This window comes from Portunus trituberculatus, chromosome 31 (assembly GCF_017591435.1).
Source record: "Portunus trituberculatus isolate SZX2019 chromosome 31, ASM1759143v1, whole genome shotgun sequence".
Lineage (NCBI taxonomy): Eukaryota > Metazoa > Arthropoda > Malacostraca > Decapoda > Portunidae > Portunus > Portunus trituberculatus.
This window is the reverse complement of record NC_059285.1, coordinates 24,003,926-24,028,521: the sequence shown is the minus strand read 5'-3', so window position 1 is coordinate 24,028,521 and position 24,596 is coordinate 24,003,926. Positions and strand designations below refer to the sequence as shown.

Here is a 24,596-nt window from a genome sequence, read left to right as displayed (position 1 = left end):
TTGGTCTCTCCGTCACCCCTGTCACCGTTGTGTGTGTGTGTGTGTGTGTGTCTTTCTGCTCTCCACTCTTGTCCTGTGTATCACCTTGTACTGCCTGATATGTACTGTGTTGTACCCAAGTAAACTTAAGAAGCTAAGTGTTTCCTGCCTCCTGTCTGTCTGAGTGAGTCCTGCCTGAATCCTAGTGCGTAAGTGTACCTTGCTTCCCTCGCTAGTCATGGACCTTCACCATCCCTGTGCCGCCCCATCCTTTGCTGTCCTGGTCTGCCGCTGAGAGTGAATTACGGGAACAGCAACGGGTCATAACAATATATACACATTTTGCCTCTATTTTTGAGTTTTAATGCTTGAAAATCTTAAAACCACTTAAGTAACACATTTTTGTTAATATTATTTCATTTCTCTATATTGGCTTATTTTCATCAACGTTACCGTTTTGAAGTATAACAATGTAAAATAACTTCAATATGTAAAATTTTCGATTGAGATGATTTTTTTTTCATAAAAACATTAAAAACACATAAGTAAAACGTTTTTACAAATATAGTGAATATAAGTGTTTTCCCAGCATTTTTTAGTTTTGGTGCATAAAAAGCTGAAAACCACAAAAAGTGCACCTTTGGTACTTTTAATTCATTTCTCCATGTTGGCCCTTTCTTCATCAATTCTATTAGTTTGAAGCATAACAATGCAAAATTACTTCAATAAAGAAAATTTCAATCAAGATTTTTTTTTCATAAAACATTAAAACAAACAATAAAGAAAAGATGTTTTTGCAAATATTGTATACATATTCGTTTCTTCTGCATTTCTGAGTTTTGGTGTATAATAAGTTTGAATTTTTTTTTTTCATATTTGAATTTCTTCAATGTATATTGTGCATAAATGCTTTTTCCCTCAAAAACTGAGTTTTGGTGCATAAAAAACTGAAAGCCACTTAATTAACACGTTTTTGCTACTTTTATTTAGTTTCTCTACATTGGCTTACCTTAATCCAATGTTTTGTAGTGTCTTATACACCAAAATGCAAAAAAAGCAAGGAAAACCGAGTATATAGTACACAGGTACAATGGCTGAGCAATATTTCATAAAGTACACTGAAATCATAACCAACAAAAATTTCCTTAACTACTGTGATGACAAGGTGTAACAGATGTGAAACAAGGAATCCACATAAGGCTAAGTGACTATACTAATGGTAGTGTTGCCACCATCCAGTATATTCTTAATACTACATGGTAAAATGACACCGATCATGAAGCTTGCCACCAAAGGATAAATAATATTGATTTTACATTTTTCAATTTTTATTTATTTTGGTACAAATTTGTGATCTTGGAACAGATTAAAATTATTTACATTGTTTCCTTATGGAGAGCGGTTTTGGACTTGGAACAATTCGGACAAGGAAAAGTCTTCTAGAAAGAATTACGTTCAAGGTCCAAGGGTCCACTGTACTATATATATATATATATATATATATATATATATATATATATATATATATATATATATATATATATATATATCAATATCTCAATTTGTTACATTGTATCTATGAAATATCTATCACAATATATCCCAACACAAAAAGCATATATTTCAATGAGCACTACAGAATACATATTCATATTCACATACAGAACTACAATTATTTTCTACATGGAGCATTAACCCCTTCACTACCATCCTGTACCCACATATGTGATATGGATGTCCTGTAGTATATACTGTCACATGCTACCATACATGATGGAACAAAGTTATCCATTTTAGACAGTATATTTCTGTTTGTGTCAGCTTTAAGAAATGGTATTAGTTACTGTGTATATGTATGCCCCACAACCACACCCCTAAACACACTAGCCAATTAGTGACCTCTATGTATGGTGTAATGAGACGTGGCAGCATCTCGTGCCTTTTCTTTGATTTGAAATTATTTTGTATTGCTTTGGTAGTCTTTTGTAGTGTTATAGATCTCCTGCTTGTATCACCTGGTCAATTTCCATATCATGAATATGTGTGTGTGGTGGAAATGGAGGAAAATAGTGGTTCTAGTTCTGGTTCAGAATACCTTCCAGGAGGCTCTAATGATGATTTGGTTATGCTCATCTTGATGACCTGTCAATCTTCAGTGATGCAGCAGCAGCAGGGATAAGTGATGTGGCACCTGTTTCTACAAATGTAGGAATGGTATTTTGTTATCATTTTTTTTATGAGGAACAATGGATGAATGAAAGAGCTGAACAGCAGCACTTTAACATTAAGAGATCATCATCATCATCATCTGGTGAGTAAACCACTAAAAGCCTGTTCTGCTGCTGCTGCTGCTGCTGCTAGTACTACTACTACAGATACTATTTAATTTATGAATGCTTATATTATGCAATTTTGAAATAACATAATGCCCACCAACTCCCACATGATATGGGGCATCATATGGGGGTTGGTGCTCTGAGGCAGTATAATGGCTTGCAGTGGCGCATGGCCGGGTGGTAGTAAAGAGGTTAAAGGTACTGCAGTAGATTCTGGCCTAGTAAGCAAATCGCATGCTGCTGGAATAACCAAGCTTGTCAAGATTGGGGATACAGGCGAAGTTGATCATGGGAGGTGGGCCGCACATGAGGACCAGTGTGTCATCACCAGGAGGGTACAGATGCTCTGATATCATGTCAGCACTCACAAAACCACTGCTGTACTTCCATCCTGGACAAGAAAAGTAAAATAATGGTAAAGTTTAAAACATGCTGATATAAATGCAAAATCAAGGATGATATTAAATTTATCTAATGGAACATTATACTAAATTAACAAATTGTGGATATAAAATTTTCATTGAAATTTTCAAATTTCTGAAGATAACAAACATTGTAAAAGAATATGCAATCCTTACACATGGAATTTGTCTTCAACAACCAGTTCACCAACCCAGAAATTAACTTCTTCACTCTAGGCAACACAACACCTCCCAGCCCCATATCTTTGCTGGGTGGGGATTAGGCAATACATGATTAAAGAAACATTCTCTCTCTCTCTCTCTCTCTACAAAAATAATGATGATGGTAAGTGATTTTTCATACTTGGTACATGTAATAAAAAAAAAAAAAAAAAAAATAGAGAAAAAATTATAGTAGCAGATTGCCTTCTCTTGGCAATTTTCTAAAGATAACAAGTGAAAGAAAACATTCTTTTTATAGTAAACTGATCTATTGGTACCACAGAAAAACAAATAAAATAGAATAATTTCCAGCACGGTGCATCAGTACTTATTCTGGTATAAGTGAATCATACATCTTTGTTATAATGATGAAAATCAAGGAAGCCATCATATACAACCTACATTCTGATAGATCTCATAAAGTATCTGGGAGGGAGAGAGAGAGAGAGAAAAAAAAAAAAAAAAAAAAAAAAAAACACCATCTTAGCATAAAGCAGCCATGATGCAATATACACATCATCAGTTATATTACAAGTACTCTGATGGCACATCATCGTGTTGAAGGGGTTAATATATATCACTGTAGATAATTGTAACTTAATTCATAAAACACTTAAATATGTTCCTTTATCTAAATACCATTTTCAGAAATACCATGTATTTTTTTTACCTACCTGCTTCTTATATTAGCATTCAAATGCTTTTCACTACATAACTATCTAATCCTACATTCATAACAATTTTATCGGCATTCCACACCATGGCAACCTCTAGTAACTCCTTGGTAATCCTACTTCCCTCAGCTAAGACCATCATTCTTTACTCATGGCAAAGAGAAAGGAGAATGGAAGGCATGCGATATAAGAAAAAGGAAAATGGAAATACATTTTAAAATGGTACTTGTTTCACATTCTTACATACTGGCTCTTATATTAGTAGATTCCTACATTATAGGAAGTGGGATATACCACTGGAGTAGAATATGAGAAGGGTGAATGGTTCACACCATAACTCTGTAAAATATCACATTGTGAGGATCCTGAGACATAAGAGAATACAAAGGGTGGACTACCATCTACATCCATGATGATCAAGAGGAACCACTAATAATCTGAGGGACTACTTTCCTTTGGTCATCACTTGGCCCAGTCTAACATATGGTAGGTGCAAGGGAAGCGAGAAAAGCACAAGGAAATGATTCAAGTATGGCCCTTCATCATACTGTTAGAGCACTGTGTCCTTTTGGGGGATACTAAGCCATAGTCCATGAAACCAACCAATCAAACCCTGACTTTAGGCAACAACTGACTGAAAGATGGATGTGCTGTGAAGAGCCAAGCTGCTAAATTCCTCCTGTTCTCTAAATGTTCCATAGGCAATAATGCACAAACACAGAATGAGTCTTCCAGCAGGCTGCTTCTAATATGGAAGGGACAGACTTTTTCTTCCAGAGAAGCAAATATGTGGCAATGCCTTGAATATCATGGGCCCAGACCTTAAACAACAAGCAGAAGGCTTCATGAAAAGACTTATGGACCATCTGAATATTATCTTGAAGATAAGAGATTGCTCACTGATGATCCTGTATCCACACAAAAGGATTTCTTGAATGGAATGATAAGGTCACATGATAATATCTGTTTCATGCCCTCATGGGAGAAAGCAGACATTCCTGATCTACCTGTCCCACAAACAAGGAAAGACTGCACGGCTGAAACTCTATAAAAACAAAGTTAAGGATTACTTCTGTGTTTGCCACATACTCAGAAAGGTAATACAAAATAAAATCTCCCTACATGACTGTGACCCTTGATAGTACCTCATAATAAGGGACTTTACAGTAATCAATTTAATTCAATAATAGACTAGTCAGATATTAATCTTATTTTTTGGACCATATTGGCAGTTTTTTGTTTTTTTTAAATACATACAGGTAACTCTTGATTTATGCATGTTTAATTTACGCGTCTTTGTTAATAGGCGACAGAAAAAATATTACAATTAATTAAATTTGCACAATCTTACCCATTTAACCAGTGAACGTAACAATTGGCGACCGTGACAGGACCCTTATAATCCTTGTTCAGTGTTCCATTTTTCCAGTGACTTTTTTTCTGTGATTACATTATTTTTTTTATGTGTTCCTATGGTGTAACTTTGATGTGTTTTTTCTGTGACTTACTCTGCATGTGGTTTAAATTTACCTTTGTGCGATCAAGTGGCTCCCTTTGGGTTAAAAGTGCTTCGTGACTTTCATTGGTATCACATAGCAGTGGTAGAGCAGGAAACCAGGTAGAAAGGCGTGTTCACCGATAGCACTTATCTCTATTTTTTGCACATAGGCAGGTGTGTAATAAGTGTTATCCAAGTGTTGGGATCATCATATGTTCATGTGAACCCTCAATTCCCTCACTTCGCGGATCATTTTTCTCGCTAGTTAGAATTGGCTCTTTAACTAGTCCCTCCGACTAATCCGCCTCCTTATCAATAACGAGTCCCAGTACAATTCACTCCTCATCCTCTCAAGTCTAATCCGGATCCCTTTTAATGCCGTAATTCTCTAGTTTACCCCCCATTAGTGATTATACTCATAAGTGTTTACTTGAGTATAATCTAAGTAATTTCCAAGGTTGCCTTTATTATTATTATCCCTCTGCCAAGTTCCTCACTTAAGTAATTCAACTTATCATTTTTTTGTTGTTAGCTTAACATCTACTTCTGTATCATATTTAATATGGCTTCCGCTCAGTTTAACATTGAAGATTTTAGTGCTGACCCTTCTCTGGAACAACTTAAAGATGCTAACATAAAAAAAGACCAATGGAAAGCCATCGCTAAACATTTTGATGTTCCCATCACGTCTCAGATGACTAAAGAGGTCGTTAAGAATGTAGTTGTTGAACATCTAGTGCAAGAAGGTCAGTTGCTAGGAAATGCCATAGAAGAGTTAACTTCCATGTCAGCAGCCTTTACGAGGACTATAATATACAGTCCCCAGGAAGAACAGGATAAGTGTAGGATAAGTCAGTGGGAAATTGAGAAGCTTAGACTAGAATACCGGATGCAAGAAAAACAAATGCAACTACAGGCAGAAAGAGAGGAGAAACAAATGTAACTACAGGGAGAAAGAGAAGAGAAAGAGATGCAACTACAGAGAGGAGAGAGAGTTTTAGTTACAACTTAAAAGGCAGGAGAAAGAAATTCAGGAGTTAACTCTACGAAATGACGCTAAGTTTAGAGGGGAAGAAATAGATTTAAAGAAAAAATTGGCAAGCTTTAATCCTGCTACCGCTGCTCCTCTAGTTCCCCCTTTTGATGAATCTGATGTTGACGGGTCATTTCGCGCCTTTGAGAGCATTGCTAATAGGAATAAATGGCCCAAGGATCAGTGGCTGTCTCTCCTTGTCCCCAAGCTAGTAGGAAAAGCTTACAGGGTATACAACGGCCTTACTGATGAGGTAGAGTATGAAGAGATCAAAGGTAACATTTTAGACACCTACTCTATCACTTCTGATGGATACAGACAACAGTTCCGAAAGTATGTGAAACCAGACTCTCACACCTATGTTGAATTTGCTTGTGAGAAACCAAGACAATTTAAGAAATGGTTAGCTGCCCTTAACATTACCTCCTTTTCTGAGTTGCTCAATCTAATGGTCCTGGAAGAATGGAAGAACAAGTTACCCTTTAATATTCTGAGGCATGTGGAAGAACGGGGAGAGAGTGAGCTTATGTCTGCCGCTAAAGTGGTTGATGCCTTTGCTTTGTTGATGGGATCCCTGGGTAGTAGAGGTCGTGGTTCACCATCTATTGTTAGGTCCTCCTTTGGGGAAGGTTTTGGGGGTGCGGGTGGTAAGCCGACTGGATTCTCTCCAAATGCGTATAATTCCCACTGGTGTACATACTGTAAGAAGTAGGTCACACAATCCAAAAATGTAGACACCCAAATTGCAAGGCCTCTCAACGTCAACTTTCTTTTGTGGCCCTAAACCTAACACATTTGAGAACAAGAAACCAGTGGCCCTAGCTAACCCTGTCAACTCTCCTCTAGAACTTTATGACTCATACATGTATCAAGGTAAAGTGTCCCTGACTGATGGTAAAGACAAGGCAATAAATGTCAAGGTTCTGCGTGATACAGGTGCTGCCCAATCCATCTTAAGGGAAGATGTCATCCTAACATCAAACAGGCTTTCACTGGGGAGAAGGTGATCCTTACAGGTCTCGAATCACAGCTCTCCTATCCCTTGGCTAATATTAGCTTACAGTGCCCTTCATTTCAGGAGAGGTTGTGGTAGCCATTAAACCTGGTGAACTGCCAGTACCGGGGTACATCTTGTACTGGGTAATGATCTTGCGGGTAACTTGGCTGTTCCAAACTTAATTGTTCTTGATTCTCCCTTAACAGAAAGTCCCACTAAGACCCTGGACGAAACATCCCCTCACTTCTTCCCAGTGTGTGCAGTCACCAGGTCTCAGTCCAAGTCCCCTGCCCTTCACCACCTCCTCCACCAATGATTGCCTCTACTGACAACTTGTACAATAACATAATTTCAAAGGTGAATTTGATTAATGCTCAGGAACAGGATCTCACTTTGGCTATGATCAGACATGTTGCAGTGAGACAAAGGATATGTCTAAATTGCCTTGTTTTTATTATCAGGAAGGAGTCCTGATGCGTGCCTACAGACCTCCTGAACTGAAAAAACTAAATACCTGATCAGAAACACATCAAGTTGTCATCCTCTTGTCTGTAAGACCAGCCATTATAGAACTAGCTCATGATGGATTGTCAGGTCATCTAGGCATCCAAAAAACCTACAAGAAGGCTCTTCAACATTTTATTTGGCCAGGAATGAAAAAGGATGTGTCACACTATGTAAAACCATGTCATATGTCAAATTGTGGGTAAGCCTAACGAACGCCTTGTGCCAGCTCCTCTGATGCCTATTCGAGTTCAGACGGAGCCCTTCGAAAAGATCATTCTGGACTGCGTAGGGTCCTTACCCAAAACCAAACGAGGGAATCAGTATTTGTTAACCCTCATGGATCCCACTACCAGGTTCCCTGAAGCATTCCCTCTTAAGAACATCACTTCAAAGACCATTGTAAAACAACTAATACATTTTTTCACCTCAGTAGGAATTCCAAAACAAATTCAGTCTGACAAAGGTAGCAATTTCACTAGCAATTTTTCCAACAGATAGTGAATGAGCTAAACATCGACCATGTAACCTCCTCGGCTTACCACCCCCAATCCCAAGGCTGTCTGGAGCGGTTTCACCAAACATTAAAATCCATGATGAAGTATTGCTTGGAGCATCAAGGAGACTGGGATGAAAGTATCTCTTTTCTTCTCTTCGCTTTAAGAGAATCTCCTCAAGATTCTTTAGGTTACTCCCCTTTTGAATTACTGTATGGTAGACAGATCAGGGGGCCTCTCAAAATATTAAAGCATCAATGGTTTACTCAAAATACTCCTTCAAGCCCCAGTGTGTCTGACTACATCAGTAACCTTAAGAATAAAATCAGTGAAGTCAGATCTTTTGCTAAATCAAACTTCCTCAAATCTCAAACTAAAATGCAACAAAATTCTCTCCCCAAATCTGTCATGAGAAGTTTCAAACCAGGAGACAAGGTTTTATTTTTTCTCCCCACTCCAGGCAATGCTCTTCACAGTAAGTTCATGGGGGCTTATGTTGTGGTTAAAAAATTAAGTCCATTAAACTATGTGGTCTACACTCCTGACCGTCGTAAGGATTCCCAATTAGTTCATATTAACCTAATGAAACCTTACCAGTCCAGAGAACCAGAGGACGACTTGTCTCGCACTGTACCTGTATGTCTGGTAGGGAGGGAGTCTGGTCCTGTGCCCCCCGAGGAAGAGTCTGATATCGAATTCCTCTTCTCATCACCTAAAGGGTGCCCCTCAAACAGCCAAATCATGTCCAACCTTGATGAGGTTTTTCTTTCCTTAACACCTTCACAACAGTCTGATCTTAAAAAGTTATAGCTAAACTTTTCGGAAATCTCAGGTGACCTTCCATGACTTTGTAATACTATCCAACATGATATAACATTAATATCTAATGACATCAAGCCTATAAGACAACCAGCCTATCGCATTTCACCCATTAAAACAGACTTGATGAAAAAGAGGTAGACTATCTGCTCTATCATCACCTTGCAGAATGTAGTATATCCCCTTGGGCTTCTCCCTGCCTGTTAACATCTAAGCCAGATGGTAGTAGTCTATTTTGCACCGACTACAGGAAATTAAATAAAGTGACGGTACCAGACTCCTACCCATTGCCCTTGATAGAGGACCTTATAGATAGCATAGGAGTAGCCAAATTTGTAACCACCATAGATTTACTTAAGGGTTACTACCAGATTCCCCTCTCAGACGAGGCCCGAATCGGGCTATACCAAGACACAGTGATGCCCTTCGGCTTGTCTAATGCTCCCGCCATCTTCCAGAGGGCTATAAATTACATCACCCAGGACTTGGAGGGAACATCTGCCTATCTGGACGACCTGGTGGTGACTTCGGACGACTGGGTGACACATCTGACCCGTCTCCGGAGGCTGATGGGTCGGTTGCAGGAAGCCGGTCTTATGATCAACCTGGCCAAGTCCACCTTCGGGAAGTCCACGGTGGTCTACCTGGGACATGTGGTGGGGAACAGCAAGGTTCACCCCAAGAGAGCAAACGTGGAGGCCATCCTTGACTTCCCTGTCCCTACCACGAGGACAGCTCTCATGAGGCTTTTGGGGATGGCCGGTTTCTACAGACGGTTCTGTAAGAACTTCTCCACCCTGGCCGCACCCGTGATGGACCTTATCAGCACTTCCGTCCCCTTCCACTGGACCCAGATCTGCGACCAAGCCTTCCAGCATCTTAAGGCGTTCCTTCCTTTCCTCGGAGCCAGTGGTCTGGACGTCAGATCACTCCCGCCCCTTCCATCTACAAGTGAAACGCGAGTGGAGTTGGAGTGGGTGCTGTCCTCCTACAAGCGGACCCCACAAGCGGCATCCTCCATCCCATCGCCTATCACTCCGCCAAGCTGAAGAAACATCAACTCAACTACTCCACCATCGAGAAGGAGGCTCTGGCACTCGTCCTGGCGCTCCAACGTTTTGAGTGCTACCTTCATCTTGGCCCTCAAACTACGAAGGTCTTCACTGATCACAACCCTTTGGCCTTCCTTCACCCCATGAAGAACCGAAACCAACGGATACTTAGGTGGGCCTTGTTAACTCAACCCTTCAACTTGGAAGTCCACCATATCAAGGGGGTGGAGAACATCATTGCCGACGCCTTATCTAAATCTCCCGTCTCACCTCCTTCGTGAGGCCATTACGTAGGCCTTAGGGTGGAAGAAATGTTACGGCCCGCCCGTAACATACTCCACTACCATCACCTCCTCCGCTTGCTACCTCATTCGCCACCTCTCTACCTCCCCTCCATGTCACCGTCTCATGAAGCCCCGCTCCTATCCCAAAGTAAGATTCACGTGGTCCCATTCGACTCAAGCGGAAGTGTTAAGCAAGCTCCCTGTTTTTTGGAAGTCAGTCGAGGTCAAGGCCTCAACCAGTGAACACAACGCCTCTTGGAATACCGTGGGATCCACATCACCCAGCACTTCACCACTGCGACACCTCATAAGTATCACTTCCCCTCGTCCCATTTTTTCAACATTGCCTCCATATACGATTAGTATTATTGTTAGGTATTGTTAAGTTGGGTTCTTTATTGTTATATTTATTTGTGTGTTATATCTATATGTGTGTGTCGTTTTCATGTGTGTTTTGTTATTGGGTTATTAAATAGCTTTTTAAGTGCCCCCTTTGCATATCCTCACCAGTTGAACCTACAGTTTTTTTTTTTTTTAATTGTTATTGTTCACCGGCTCACTGATGCCAATCTTACCCATTTAACCGGTGAACGTAACATTATGAGAATTACAAGTTTGTCTTACGTGAATTTTGATATACGCAATGCCTCTTGGAATGCATCTATTGCGTAAACCAAGTTACCTGTAGTTCCTGTGTGGATGTGCAGATGAATAAACATATGACATGATAAAGAAGCCAAAAAAGGCAATACTTATCTACTCCTGCATGCTAGATACCATTGTAACTTGTGCGGTTTGTCTACGAATTACAAAACTTGTAATAAGGTGGAGTGTGGCGATTTCTTGTGTGTGGATCATCAATGACAATCATGGTGAACTGGGGACCCAGGCTGGTGGGACCTACAGCCCGCCATTGTGAATTGTTAGTTAAGCATTTCTGTTTGAATGTTGCTGGACAAGTGAGGATAATGATAATGTCTCACACACACACACACTCGAGAGACACGGTTGAGGGCGGACGCACTGGCGCAGTTCCGACGATCAGCTGATCTTCACTACACCTGTTGTATAGTATTTACAGTGGCCTGGGCAGGTAGTGTGGACTCTTTTTTTTTTTTTTTTCTCCATGAAATCAATTATTAAGGAATAATGAGTGAAAAAGATATTCCATCCAAATGCAGACATGAGATAGAGAAGGGGCTGATGATGACTATGTCGGTGAGGGAGAACGCGTATTCGAAGGGTTCGATACGACGACTACTTCACTACTTAAGAGAGTGTTCAATATTGAATGTAAACTAGATAAACTAATAAAGGAGAAGATGGAAATGAAAGAGAATAAAGAACAGGAAATGGAGTTTATAAGACTGAGAGAAAGGATAAGAAAAGTGGAAGAAAATGAAGCTAGGCTAAGAGCGGAAAATGAAGAACTAAAATAGGAAGTAGCTAACTACAAGAAGCAGATGGAAGAAGGACTCGGTAAAGTCGAGAAAGAAAAGGAGAAGCTGAAAGATCTAGTAAACAAGGAAGAGGAAAGAGTACAGAAAGTGATTAAAAAAGAAGTACAAGCATGGAGAGTCCAAGATAAGAAAGATAAGGCCGATTTTCAGGAGGTGATTCAAGAACAACTTAAAAAAAAGAAGAAAATATGACAAACAAAATGATAGGAGTCCTCAAGACAAAAGAAAATCTAGTTAGAGAAATTGCAGAAAAAAAGAAAAGTGTAGTCGTATTTGGAATAAAAGAAAAAATATAAAATATAGACCAAAAAGAGAAAAAAAGGAAGTGAAATCAGTCAAAGACCTACTGAAGAATCTTAATGACGAAGATAGGCAGAACTTGGAAAAGGAAGTAGAAGAAATAAACAGAATGGGACCATATCAAGAAGGAAAAACGAGACCAATTAAAATACTACTAAAATCACAAGCAGCAACAGAAGAAATATTATATAGAACAACAAAACTTAGAGAAACAGAAGGCTGCAAGGATATCTATATAAAGAAAAATAGAAATGAGGAAGAAAGGAAGAGATACAATGAACTGGCAGCAGCAGTAATGGAAAAGAATAATGAAAGGTCAGAAGAGGAGAAAAAGGCATTTTTTTGGAGAATTCTAGGAGACAGGATAAGGAAATGGTATATAAACGAGAAGGAAGAGAAAAAAGTGGAACAAGTTTAACTAAAATGATAAAGGCAAAAGACTAAAAATGATGTATACGAACATAGACGGGGTTTTATCAAGTAAATTAGAATTAAGAGATTACATAAGGAAAGAAAATCCAGATATTGTATGCCTGGCTGAAACAAGACTAAATGAGGCAATCATAATAGATTTGGATAATAGGTATAATGTATGGAGAAGAGACAGAGTGGGTAAAGGAGGAGGAGGAGTCATGATAATGTTAAGGAAAAAGATAATGATCAACCAAGTGGAATGTGGGGAAGGAAAAGCAGAAGTTTTGTATATTAAGATGCATATTAATAAAAAAGAGATAACAATCATTGTAACATATGTGCCACCAAAAACAAATTCATGGACCAATCAAGAATATAAAGACATGATAGATGACACAATAAGGAGTCTAATTAGAATCGTTAAAGAAAGGAGAAAAGTGATATTAGTAGGAGATTTCAACTGTAAAGAAGTGGACTGGAAAAATTATGAAAGTGGTATGGGGAAGAAAGCCTGGGAGAAAGATTCTGAACCTAATGATAGACAATATGATGGACCAGAGAGTAAAGGAATGCACAAGATTCAGAGGAAACGATGAGCGAGATTGGACCTAGTTTTACAAGGGGTATACAAATGAATGATGATATAAGATATAAGTGCCCATTGGGAAAGAGTGACCATGCAATATTAGAAATAGATATAGAAGAAGGAAAGGAAGATAGAGACGATTCATACAAAGGAGACCGATTAAATTACAGAAAGGCTGATATTGAGAATCTCAAGAACTATTTTAAAACGTTGACTGGGAGGAGATGGAAAACTCAGAGACAATGCAAGACAAATATAACTTATTTTTGGAAATATACAAAACAGGAGTCAGGAATATGTCCCAAAATATAGACCAAAAGAAGAAGGAAAGAAAGATTGGTTTAATGCAAATGTGCTAGGGCAAAGGAGAAAAGAGATGGAGCATGGAAAAGGTGGAGGAGAAATAGAATCCAACAAACAAGGAAAACTTCAAGGCAGCGAGAAATGAATATGTTAAGGTGAGGAAGGAAGAGGAAAAGAACTTGAAAAGATATTGTCGAAAATGTAAGGAGCAACCAAAATTGTTCTATAGATTCATAAATGGAAAAATTAGGCAAAAAGAAACAATAGAAAGGTTAAAAGGAGAGAACGGGATGGTGGAAGACCCAAAAAGTATGGCAGAACTATTAAATAAAAAATTCCAGGAGGTCTTTACTAAAGAATCCAAATTTGAGAGACCACAGGGTAATAGAGAGACAATCTATATGAAAGAGATTAAAGTAACCAAGCTTGAAATAAAAAAGTTGATGACGGAACTAGATGAGGAAATGGCAATGGGACCGGATGAAGTCTCAGGCAGAATACTGAAAGAATGTAGGGAAGAACTAGCAAGTCCAATATACAACATCATAAAATGCTCAATACAAAATGGAACAGTGCCAGTGGAGTGGAAAAGAGCTGAGGTGGTTCCCATATATAAGAGTGGAAGGAAGGAAGAACCTTTAAATTACAGACCGGTATCACTAACTAGTGTAATATGCAAGATGTGTGAAAAGTAATAAAGAAGCAATGGATTGAGTTTCTTGAAGACAACAAAATATTATCAAATAGCCAATTTGGTTTTAGAAAAGGTCGGTCATGTGTGACAAATTTATTGAGTTTCTACTCTAGAATAGTTGATAAAGTACAAGAGAGAGAGATGAGTTGACTGTATTTATTTAGATCTAAAAAAGGCGTTTGATAAAGTGCCACATGAAAGATTACTATGGAAGTTAGAGGAGAAGGGTGGCTTAAAAGGAAGCACATTGAGATGGATGAAGAATTACTTAAGGGGGAGAGAAATAAGGACGATATTTAAAGATATGAAGTCCAAGTGGAGAACAGTAGACAGCAGAGTGCCACAGGGGTCAGTATTGGCGCCAATACTTTTTCTTGTATATATAAATGACATGCCAGAAAGAGTGAACAGCTACATAAATCTGTTTGCGGAAGATGCGAAACTGTGCAGTCATTAAACAAAAAGAGGATTGTGAAATACTACAGGAAGACTTAAACAAGATCTGGAAATGGAGCAAAAATGGAGATGGAATTCAATGTGGACAAAAGCCATGTCATGGAAATGGGAAAAGTGAAAGATGGAATTCAATGTGACAAAAGCCATGTCATGGAAATGGGAAAAGTGAAAGACGACCAGTGGGAATCTATAAGATGGGAGATGGAGTAGAACTAGAAAAGTAAAAAGGAAAAGGACTTGGGAGTGACAATGAAGAAAATAATCAACCGGTAAGCCATATTGATAGAATTTTCAGAGACATATAATTTGCTAAGGAATATTGGAGTAGCATTTCACTATATGGACAAGGAAATGATGAAGAAATTGATAAGTACTAAAATAAGACCTAGATTGGAATATGCAGGAGTTGTGTGGACTCTACAAAAAGAAACACATAAGAAAATTAGAGAGACTACAAAAAATGGCTACAAGAATGGTTCCAGAATTTAAAGGGATGATATATGAGGAGAGACTAAAGGCTATGGATCTACCAACCTTGGAACAGAGAAGAGAGAGAGGGGATCTGATACAAGTTTATAAATTGATTAACGGAATGGATGAAGTGGATAATGAGAAACTGATCCTGAGAGAAGAATATGACTTAAGAAGCACAAGATCGCATAGTAAGAAACTAAGGAAGAGATGATGTCTGAGAGATGTTAAGAAATTTAGTTTCCCGCAAAGATGTGTTGAGACTTTGAACAGTTTGAGTGAGGAAGTGGTGTCAGCAAAGAGTGTACATAGTTTTAAAGAAAAATAGGATAAGTGTAGATATGGAGACGGGACCACACGAGCATAAAGCCCAGGCCCTGTAAAACTACATCTAGGTAAATACAACTAGGTAAATACACACACACACACACACACACACATATAAGATATAAGTGCCCATTCGGAAAGAGTGACCATGCAATATTAGAAATAGATATAGAAGAAGGAAAGGAAGATAGAGACGATTCATACAAAGGAGACCGATTAAATTACAGAAAGGCTGATATTGAGAATCTCAAGAACTATTTTAAAAACGTAGACTGGGAGGAGATGGAAAACTCAGAGACAATGCAAGAGAAATATAACTTATTTTTGGAAATATACAAAACAGGAGTCAGGGAATATGTCCCAAAATATAGACCAAAAGAAGAAGGAAAGAAAGATTGGTTTAATGCAAGGTGTGCTAGGGCAAAAGAGAAAAGAGATGGAGCATGGAAAAGGTGGAGGAGAAATAGGAATCCAACAAACAAGGAAAACTTCAAGGCAGCGAGAAATGAATATGTTAAGTGAGGAAGGAAGAGGAAAAGAACTTCGAAAAAGATAGTCGAAAAATGTAAGGAGCAACCAAAATTGTTCTATAGATTCATAAATGGAAAAATTAGGCAAAAAGAAACAATAGAAAGATTAATAGGAGAGAACGGGATGGTGGAAGACCCAAAAAGTATGGCAGAACTATTAAATAAAAAATTCCAGGAGGTCTTTACTAAAGAATCCAAATTTGAGAGGCCACAGGGTAATAGAGAGACAATCTATATGAAAGAGATTAAAGTAACCAAGCTTGAAATAAAAGAGTTAATGAAGGAACTGGATGAAGAGAAGGCAATGGGACCGGATGAAGTCTCAGGCAGAATACTGAAAGAATGTAGGAAGAACTAGCAAGTCCTATATACATCATAAAATGCTCAATAGAAAATGGAACAGTGCCAGTAGAATGGAAAAGAGCTGAGGTGGTTCCCATATATAAGAGCGGAAGGAAAGAAGAACCTTTAAATTACAGACCGGTATCACTAACTAGTGTAATATGCAAGATGTGTGAAAGAATAATAAAGAAACAATGGATCGAGTTCCTTGAAGACAACAAATTAATATCAAATAGCCAATTTGGTTTTAGAAAAGGACGGTCTTGTGTAACTAATTTATTGAGTTTCTATTCTAGAATAGTTGATAGAGTACAAGAGAGAGAGGGATGGGTTGACTGCATCTATTTGGATTTAAAAAAGGCGTTTGACAAAGTGCCACACGCAAGATTAATGTGGAAGTTAGAGGAGAAGGGTGGCTTAAAAGGAAGCACATTGAGATGTATAGAAAATTATTTGAGGGGGAGAGAAATAAGGATGGTAGTTAAAGATATGAAGTCCAAGTGGAGAGCAGTAGAAAGCGGAGTGCCACAGGGGTCAGTATTGGCACCAGTACTTTTCCTCATTTATATTAACGACATGCCAGAAGGAGTGAACAGTTATATAAATTTGTTTGCGGATGATACGAAACTGTGCAGAGTTATAAAGCAAAAGGAGGATTGTGAAATACTGCAAGACCTAAATAAGATCTGGGAATGGAGTAAGAAGTGGGAAATGGAATTCAATGTGAACAAAAGCCATGTCATGGAAATGGGAAAGAGTGAAAGACGACTTGTGGGAATCTATTAGATGGGAGATGGAGTAGAACTGGAGAAAGTCAAAAAGGAAAAGGACTTAGGAGTGACGATGGAAGAAAACAATCAACCAGTAAGCCATATTGATAGAATTTTTAGAGAAACATATAATTTGCTGAGGAATATTGGAGTAGCATTTCACTACATGGACAAAGAAATGATGAAGAAATTGATAAATACTATAATAAGACCCAGATTGGAATATGCAGGAGTAGTGTGGACCCCTCATAAAAAGAAACACATAAGGAAATTGGAGAGGCTACAAAAAATGGCTACAAGAATGGTCCCAGAACTTGAAGGGAAGACATATGAGGAGAGACTAAAGGCTATGGATCTACCAACCTTGGAACAAAGAAGGGAGAGAGGAGACCTGATACAAGTCTATAAATTGATCAACGGAATGGACCAAGTGGATAATGAGAAACTGATCCTGAGAGAAGAATATGACATCTGAAGCACAAGATCGCATAGTAAAAAGCTGAGAAAAGGAAGATGTCTGAGAGACATTAAAAAATATAGTTTCCCGCAGAGATGTATTGAGACGTGGAACAATTTAGATGAAGAAGTAGTGTCTGCAACGAGTGTGCACACTTTTAAAGTAAGATTGGATAACTGTAGATATGGAGACAGGGCCACACGAGCATAAAGCCCAGGCCCTGTAAAACTACAACTAGGTAAATACACAGAGACAGTGCAAATTCTCATTTTCTCTCTCTCTCTGGTCATTATTTCATTTAGGTAGAGAAACTATGCTTCCAAAAGAGAGAGAGAGAGAGAGAGAGAGAGAGAGAGAGAGAGAGAGAGAGAGAGAGAGAGAGAGAGAGAGAGAGAGAGAGAGAGAGAGAGAGAGAGAGAGAGAGAGAGAGAGAGAGAGAGAGAGAGAGAGAGAGAGAGAGAGAGAGAGAGAGAGAGAGAGAGAGAGAGAGAGAGAGCCTGGGTTGACAAAATGAGACAAACTAAAATGTACTAGTGGGACAGTGCCCCAATGGCACATCTCTAGCAAGCACTACTTGCTGAGTGACAGAACAAAACCTTGAGGAACACCACTGTTAATAGATTTAGAAGGACAGTGGCCATCTACCACAGCTGCAAAAGAATGGTCGGAAAGGAAACTTGAGATAAATTTACAGAGTGAGGGATAGAAATCTTAGGAGGGTAGTTTTGAAATCAAAACTTTGTGCCAGACTCTATCAAAAACTTTTGATATGTCTAACATAACAGCAAAAGTTTCACCAAAATCTCTAAACGAAGATGACCAACTGGTGTAGGATCACATCCACATTGCATGATAGAGCTTTGCATGGCATCCAATGAAATGCCATATAAGGCTATAAAACTTCCTAGATCAGATGAAAGATCAGATCCCTTGAAAAAGAAAAAAAAAAATTATGCAAGAGGAGAGACTGACCAAGGGCAACAAAAAATTGGGGGAAAAAAAGGCCCACTGGATTGCTAGTTCCCTTAGAGTTATTATGTTATCCAAAAGTAAGGGAAAAATGTCTTGATACCTCCCTCCCTCTTAAAAGAAGTAAGTCGTAGGAAGATGGAAATACAGAAGCAGGCAAGGAGTTCCAGAGTTTACCAGAGGAAGGTATGAATGATAAAGAGTACTGGTTAATTCTTATATTAGAGAGTTGGTCAGAATAGGGGTGAGAGGAAGAAGAAAGCCTTGTGCAGCGAGGCCACAGGAAGAGGGGAGGCATGCAGTTAGCAAGATCAGTAGAGTAGCTAGCATGAAAATAACAACAAAAGATAGCAAGAGATCCAACATTCTGGCAGTGAAAAAGAGGCTGAAGACAGTCAGTCAGAGGAGGAGAGTTGATGAGATGAAAAGCTTTTGATTCCATCCTATCTAACAAAACTGTGTGACTGGAACCCCTAAACATGTGGAGTACTCCATACAAGGATGGATAAGGCCCTTGTACAGAGTTAGCAGATAGGGGAGTGAGAAAAACTAGCGGAGATGCCTCATAATGTTTAACTTTATAGAAGCTGTTTTAGCAAGAAATGAGATGTGAAGGTTGTGTCAAGTTAATAGATGGAGGAATTGAAGCATTGAACACTACTAGGTTTTCTCTGCCCCAATCGGAAATCTTCGAAAGATCAGAAGTCAGGCATTCTGTGGCATCCCTTCATGATCTGTTGACTTCCTGAAGGGTTGGTCTTCTCTGAAAGGACATGGAAAAGTGTAGGATGGTATCATCAGCGTAAGAGTGGATAGGGCAAGAAGTTTGGTTAAAAAGATCGTTAATGAATTATAAAAAGAGATTAGGTAATAGGACAAAACCCTGAGGAACACCACCGTTAATAGATTTAGGAGAAGAACAGCGGTTGTCTATCACAGCTGCAATAGAATGAATGGTTGGAAAGGAAACATGAGATAAAGTTGCAGAGCGAAGGACAGAAACTGTAGGAGGGCAGATCTGAAATTAAAACTTTGTGCCAGACTCTATCAAAAGTTTTTGATATGTCCAACACAACAGCAAAAGTTTCACTGAAATCTTTAAAGGAGGATGACCACGACTCACTTAATAAGGAAAGCCAGAAGATCACTAGTAGTGGCCTTAATGGAGGCCATACTGGCAATGAGAGAAGAGATTTTTTTTTTTAATGTAGGAGAGAAGGCCAGCCAAGGGCAACACAATGTTAACAAAAAAGGAAAAAAAAAAAGGACCACTTGATGCTGGTTTTCCAAAAGATAAGAAGGGTTATCCAAAATTAAGGAGCAAATGTCTTGACACCTCTCTCTCTCTCTTAAAAGAAGTCAAGGTGTAAGGAGACAGAAATACAGAAACAGGCATGGAGTTCCAGTTTACCAAAGAAAGATATGAATGATTGGGAGTACTGCATTAGAGAGTTGAACAGAAAAGGGATGAGAGGCAGAAGACAGCCTTGTGCAGTGAGGCCACAGGAGGAAGGGAAGCATGCAGTTAGCAAAATCAGTAGAACAGTTAGCATGAAAATAGCCATAAAAGATATGAAGAGATGCAACTTTTTGGAGGTGAGAAAGAGGCTGAAGACAGTCCATCAGACTGAGAGGTGACAGATGTTTGAGAATCTTCCCAATGAGGTTAGATTCCAAAACTTTAGACAAGCAAGAAATTAAAGCTATAGGGTGGTAGTTTGAGGGATTAGAATGGTCACCCATTTTTAAGAACGGGTTGAATGTAGACAAACTTCCAGCATAACGGAAAGGTAGAAGTCGATAGACATAGTTGAAAGAGTTTGGCCAGGTAAGGTGCAAATACAGAAGTACAGTTTTAGAGAACAATAGGAGGGACCCATCAGGTCTATAAGCCTTCCGAGGATTCAGGCCAGCGAGGGTATGGAAAACATTATTACAAAGAACTTTAACTGTAGGCATGAACTAGTCAGAGGGAAAAGGAGAGGAGGAACAAGCCCAAAATCATCCAAGGTGGAGTTGTTAACAAAGATTTAAGAGAATAATTCAACTTTAAAGACAAATGTGATGGTAGTGTTGCCATCAGGATGAAATAAAGAAGGAAAAAATAAAGAAATAATGTTATTGGAGATTTTTTTGGCCAGATGTCAAAAGTCTCGAGGGGAGTTGGAGTTTGTGAGATTTTGACATTTTCTATTTATGAAGGAATATTTGGCAAGTTGATGAATGGACTTAGCAAGATTCTGGCTAGAAAAATAAAGTGCATGAGATTCAGCTGATGGTAGGCTCAAGTACCTTTTGTGGGCAACCTCTCTATCATGAATAGCATGAGAAAAGGCTGTTTTAAACCAAGGACTAGAAGGTTTAGGTTGAGAAAAAGAGTAAGGAATGTACACCTCAATGCCAGACACTATCACCTCTGTTATGCATTCAGCACACAGACATGGAAACAGTAATCATTCCTGGGAAAATCAGCATAATACCCTCTCAGGTCCCTCCTTGAATCTTGGCATCCTGGCAGACAGCAAGTTATCAGTCACTTGTGCAGTTTTTTATTCATTCCACCCTTGTTAAGCTGTTCTATTGGAATCACTTTAGTTTCTAGCTTACCTTTAATGAAAAAAAAAAAATAAATAAATAAATAAATACTTGTACAGTCAACTCCGATTAGCATGAATTTGAATAACACGATGATATATAATGAAATAACATTAACCCTTGTCTTCTGGAAGTCAAAATTATTTTCCATCTCCTATGACAGGGAAAAATGGTAAACTTAGAAAATGCTGGAAGACAATTTAAATTATAAAAAAAATCCAATTCTCTTTGTAATTCTGAATACAATAATGTACTTTCCAGCACCATATGAATTCTGAGAGTAAAATTAACGCCTTATCAAAATTTCCTCCTGCCCATGGTGTAACCTGAAGTGTAAATACCCAAGAGTGCAATAACTCTGTGCAAATTCTCTTTCTCTTGGGCATTTCATTTAGGTAAAGAAATCATACTTCCAATGAGAGAGAGAGAGAGAGAGAGAGAGAGAGAGAGAGAGAGAGAGAGAGAGAGAGAGAGAGAGAGAGAGAGAGAGAGAGAGAGAGAGAGAGAGAGAGAGAGAGAGAGAGAGAGAGAGAGAGAGAGAGAGAGAGAGAGAGAGAGAGAGAGAGAGAGAGAGAGAGAGAAATGAGGGAGAAATTCATCCATTTAATTTCAAACAAAGAACATAAGTTATACTATAGGGTCTTATCTCACACACACACACATACACAAGGGGTATACAAATGAATGATGATATAAGATATGAGTGCCCATTGGGAAAGAGTGACCATGCAATATTAGAAATAGATATAGAAGAGGGAAAGGAAGATAGAGACGATTCATACAAAGGAGACCGATTAAATTACAGAAAGGCTGATATTGAGAATCTCAAGAACTATTTTAAAAATGTAGACTGGGAGGAGATGGAAAATTCAGAGACAATGCAAGACAAATATAACTTATTTTTGGAAATATACAAAACAGGAGACAGGGAATGTCCCAAAATATAGACCTAAAGAAAAAGGAAAAAAAGATTGGTTTAATGAAAGGTGTGCTAGGGCAAAGGAGAAAAGAGATGGAGCATGGAAAATTTGGAGGAGAAATAGAAATCCAGCAAATAAGGAAAACTTCAAAGCAGTGAGAAATGAATATGTTAAGGTGAGGAAGGAAGAGGAAAAGAACTTCGAAAAAGACATTGTCGAAAAATGTAAGGAGCAAACAAAATTGTTCTATAGATTCATAAATGGAAAAATTAGCCAAAAAGAAACAATAGAAAGGTTAAAAGGAGAGAACGGGATGGTGGAAGACCCAAAAAGTATGGCAGAACTATTTAATAAAAAATTCCAGGAGGTCTTTACTAAGGAATCCAAATTTGAGAGGCCACAGAGTAATAGAGACACAATCTATATGAAAGAGATTAAAGTAACCAAGCTTGAAATAAAAGAGTTAATGAAGGAACTGGATGAAGAGAATAGGGAAAGAATGTAGGGAAGAACTAGTAAGTCCTATATACAACATCATAAAATGCTCAATAGAAAATGGAACAGTACCAGTAGAATGGAAAAGAGCTGAGGTGGTTCCCATATATAAGAGCGGAAGGAAGGAAGAACATTTAAATTACAGACCGGTATCACTAACTAGTGTAATATGCAAGATGTGTGAAAGAATAATAAAGAAACAATGGATCGAATTCCTTGAAGACAACAAATTAATATCAAATAGCCAATTTAATTTTAGAAAAAGACAGTCTTTTGTAACTAATTTATTGAGTTTCTATTCTAGAATAGTTGATAGAGTACAAGAGAGAGAGGGATGGGTTGACTGTATTTATTTGGATTTAAAAAAGGCGTTTGACAAAGTGCCACATGCGAGATTACTATGGAAGTTAGAGGAGAAGGATGGCTTAAACGGAAGCACATTGAGATGGATAGAAAGTTATTTGAGGGGGAGAGAAATAAGGACGGTAGTTAAAGATAAAGATATGAAGTCCAAGTGGAGAGCAGTAGAAAGCGGAGTGCCAGAGGGGTCAGTATTGGCACCAATACTTTTCCTCATTTATATTAACGACATGCCAGAAGGAGTGAACAGCTACATAAATCTGTTTACAGATGATACAAAATTGTGCAGAGTTATAAAGCAAAAGGAGGATTGTGAAATACTTCAAGAAGACCTAAATAAGATCTGGGAATGGAGTAAGAAGTGGGAAATGGAATTCAATGTGAATAAAAGCCATGTCATGGAAATGGGAAAGAGTGAAAGACGACCTGTGGGAATCTATAAGATGGGAGATGGAGTAGAACTGGAGAAAGTTAAAAAGGAAAAGGACTTAGGAGTGACGGTGGAAGAAAACAATCAACCAGTAAGCCATATTGATAGAATTTTTAGAGAAACATATAATTTGCTAAAGAATATTGGAGTAGCATTTTATTACATAGACAAAGAAATGATGAAAAAATTGATAAGTACTATAAGACCCAGATTGGAATATGCAGGAGTAGTGTGCACCCCTCATAAAAAGAAACACAAAAGGAAATTGGAGAGGCTACAAAAAATAGCTACAAGAATGGTTCCAGAATTTGAAGGGATGACATATGAGGAGAGACTAAAGGCTATGGATCTACCAACCCTAGAACAAAGAAGGGAGAGAGAAGACCTGATACAAGTTTAAAAATTGATCAACGGAATGGACCAAGTGGATAATGAGAAACTGATCCTGAGAGAAGAATATGACATCTGAAGCACAAGATTGTACAGTAAAAAGCTGAGAAAAGGAAGATGTCTGAGAGATATTAAAAAATATAGTTTCCCGCAGAGATGTATTAAGACGTGGAACAATTTAAATGAAGAAGTAGTGTCTGCAACGAGTGTGCATACTTTTAAAGTAAGATTGGATAAGTGTAGATATGGAGACGGGGCCACACGAGCATAAAGCCCAGGCCCTGTAAAACTACAACTAGGTAAAAAGTACATTTAGGTAAATACACCAGACGCGGTCGAAGAACGATGCAGTGACGCCGCTCCGAGAATCAGTTGATCTTCACTACCTGTTGTATGGTATTTGCAGTGGCCTGGGCGAGTAGTGTAGACTTGTTTTCATGAAATCCAGTGTTAGAGAATCATGAGTAAAAAAGAGATTCCATCTAAATGCAGGTATGAGACTAGGGAAAGAATGAAAGAAGAAGATGACTATGTTGATGAGGGAGTAAGAGCATTCGAAGGTTTTGATACGGCAAATACTTAATTATTTAAGAGTGTTGATTATTGAACATAATCTAGATAAATGGATAAAGGAGAGCATAAGAATGAAAGAGAATGAAGAACAGGAAAAAAAATTTCAAAAACTGAGAGAAAGGATAAAAAAAAAAGTGGAAAAAAACTAATCTAGGCTAAGAGCGGAAAACGAAGAACTGAAAAAGGAAGTAGCTACCTACAAGAAGCAGATGGAACAAGGACTCGGCGAGAAAGAAAAAGAGAAGTTGAAAGATCTAGTAAACAAAGAAGAGGAAAGAGTACAGAACGTGATTAAAAAAGAAGTACAAGCATGGAGAGTCCAAGATAAGAAAGATAAGGATGATTTTCAGGAGGTGATTCAAGAACAACTAAAAGAAAGAGATGAAAATATGACAAAAAAAAAATGATAGGAGTCCTCAAGACAAAAGAAAATTTAGTTAGGGAAATTGCAAAAAAAA

General features: G+C 38.4%; 1 protein-coding gene across 1 annotated transcript in view; it reads right to left on the bottom strand.

The window, feature by feature from the left end:
• Window positions 1–1,289: 1,289 nt before the first annotated feature.
• The window catches only part of LOC123511113 (NADH-cytochrome b5 reductase 1-like), a gene marked incomplete at its 5' end in the record, with an annotated part of 136,055 nt that continues 112,748 nt past the window's right edge, over window positions 1,290–24,596 (bottom strand). The window contains one exon of the mRNA XM_045266735.1: window positions 1,290–2,706. Coding sequence (XP_045122670.1) covers window positions 2,534–2,706 — 173 coding nt within the window. The remainder of the gene's footprint in view (window positions 2,707–24,596) is intronic.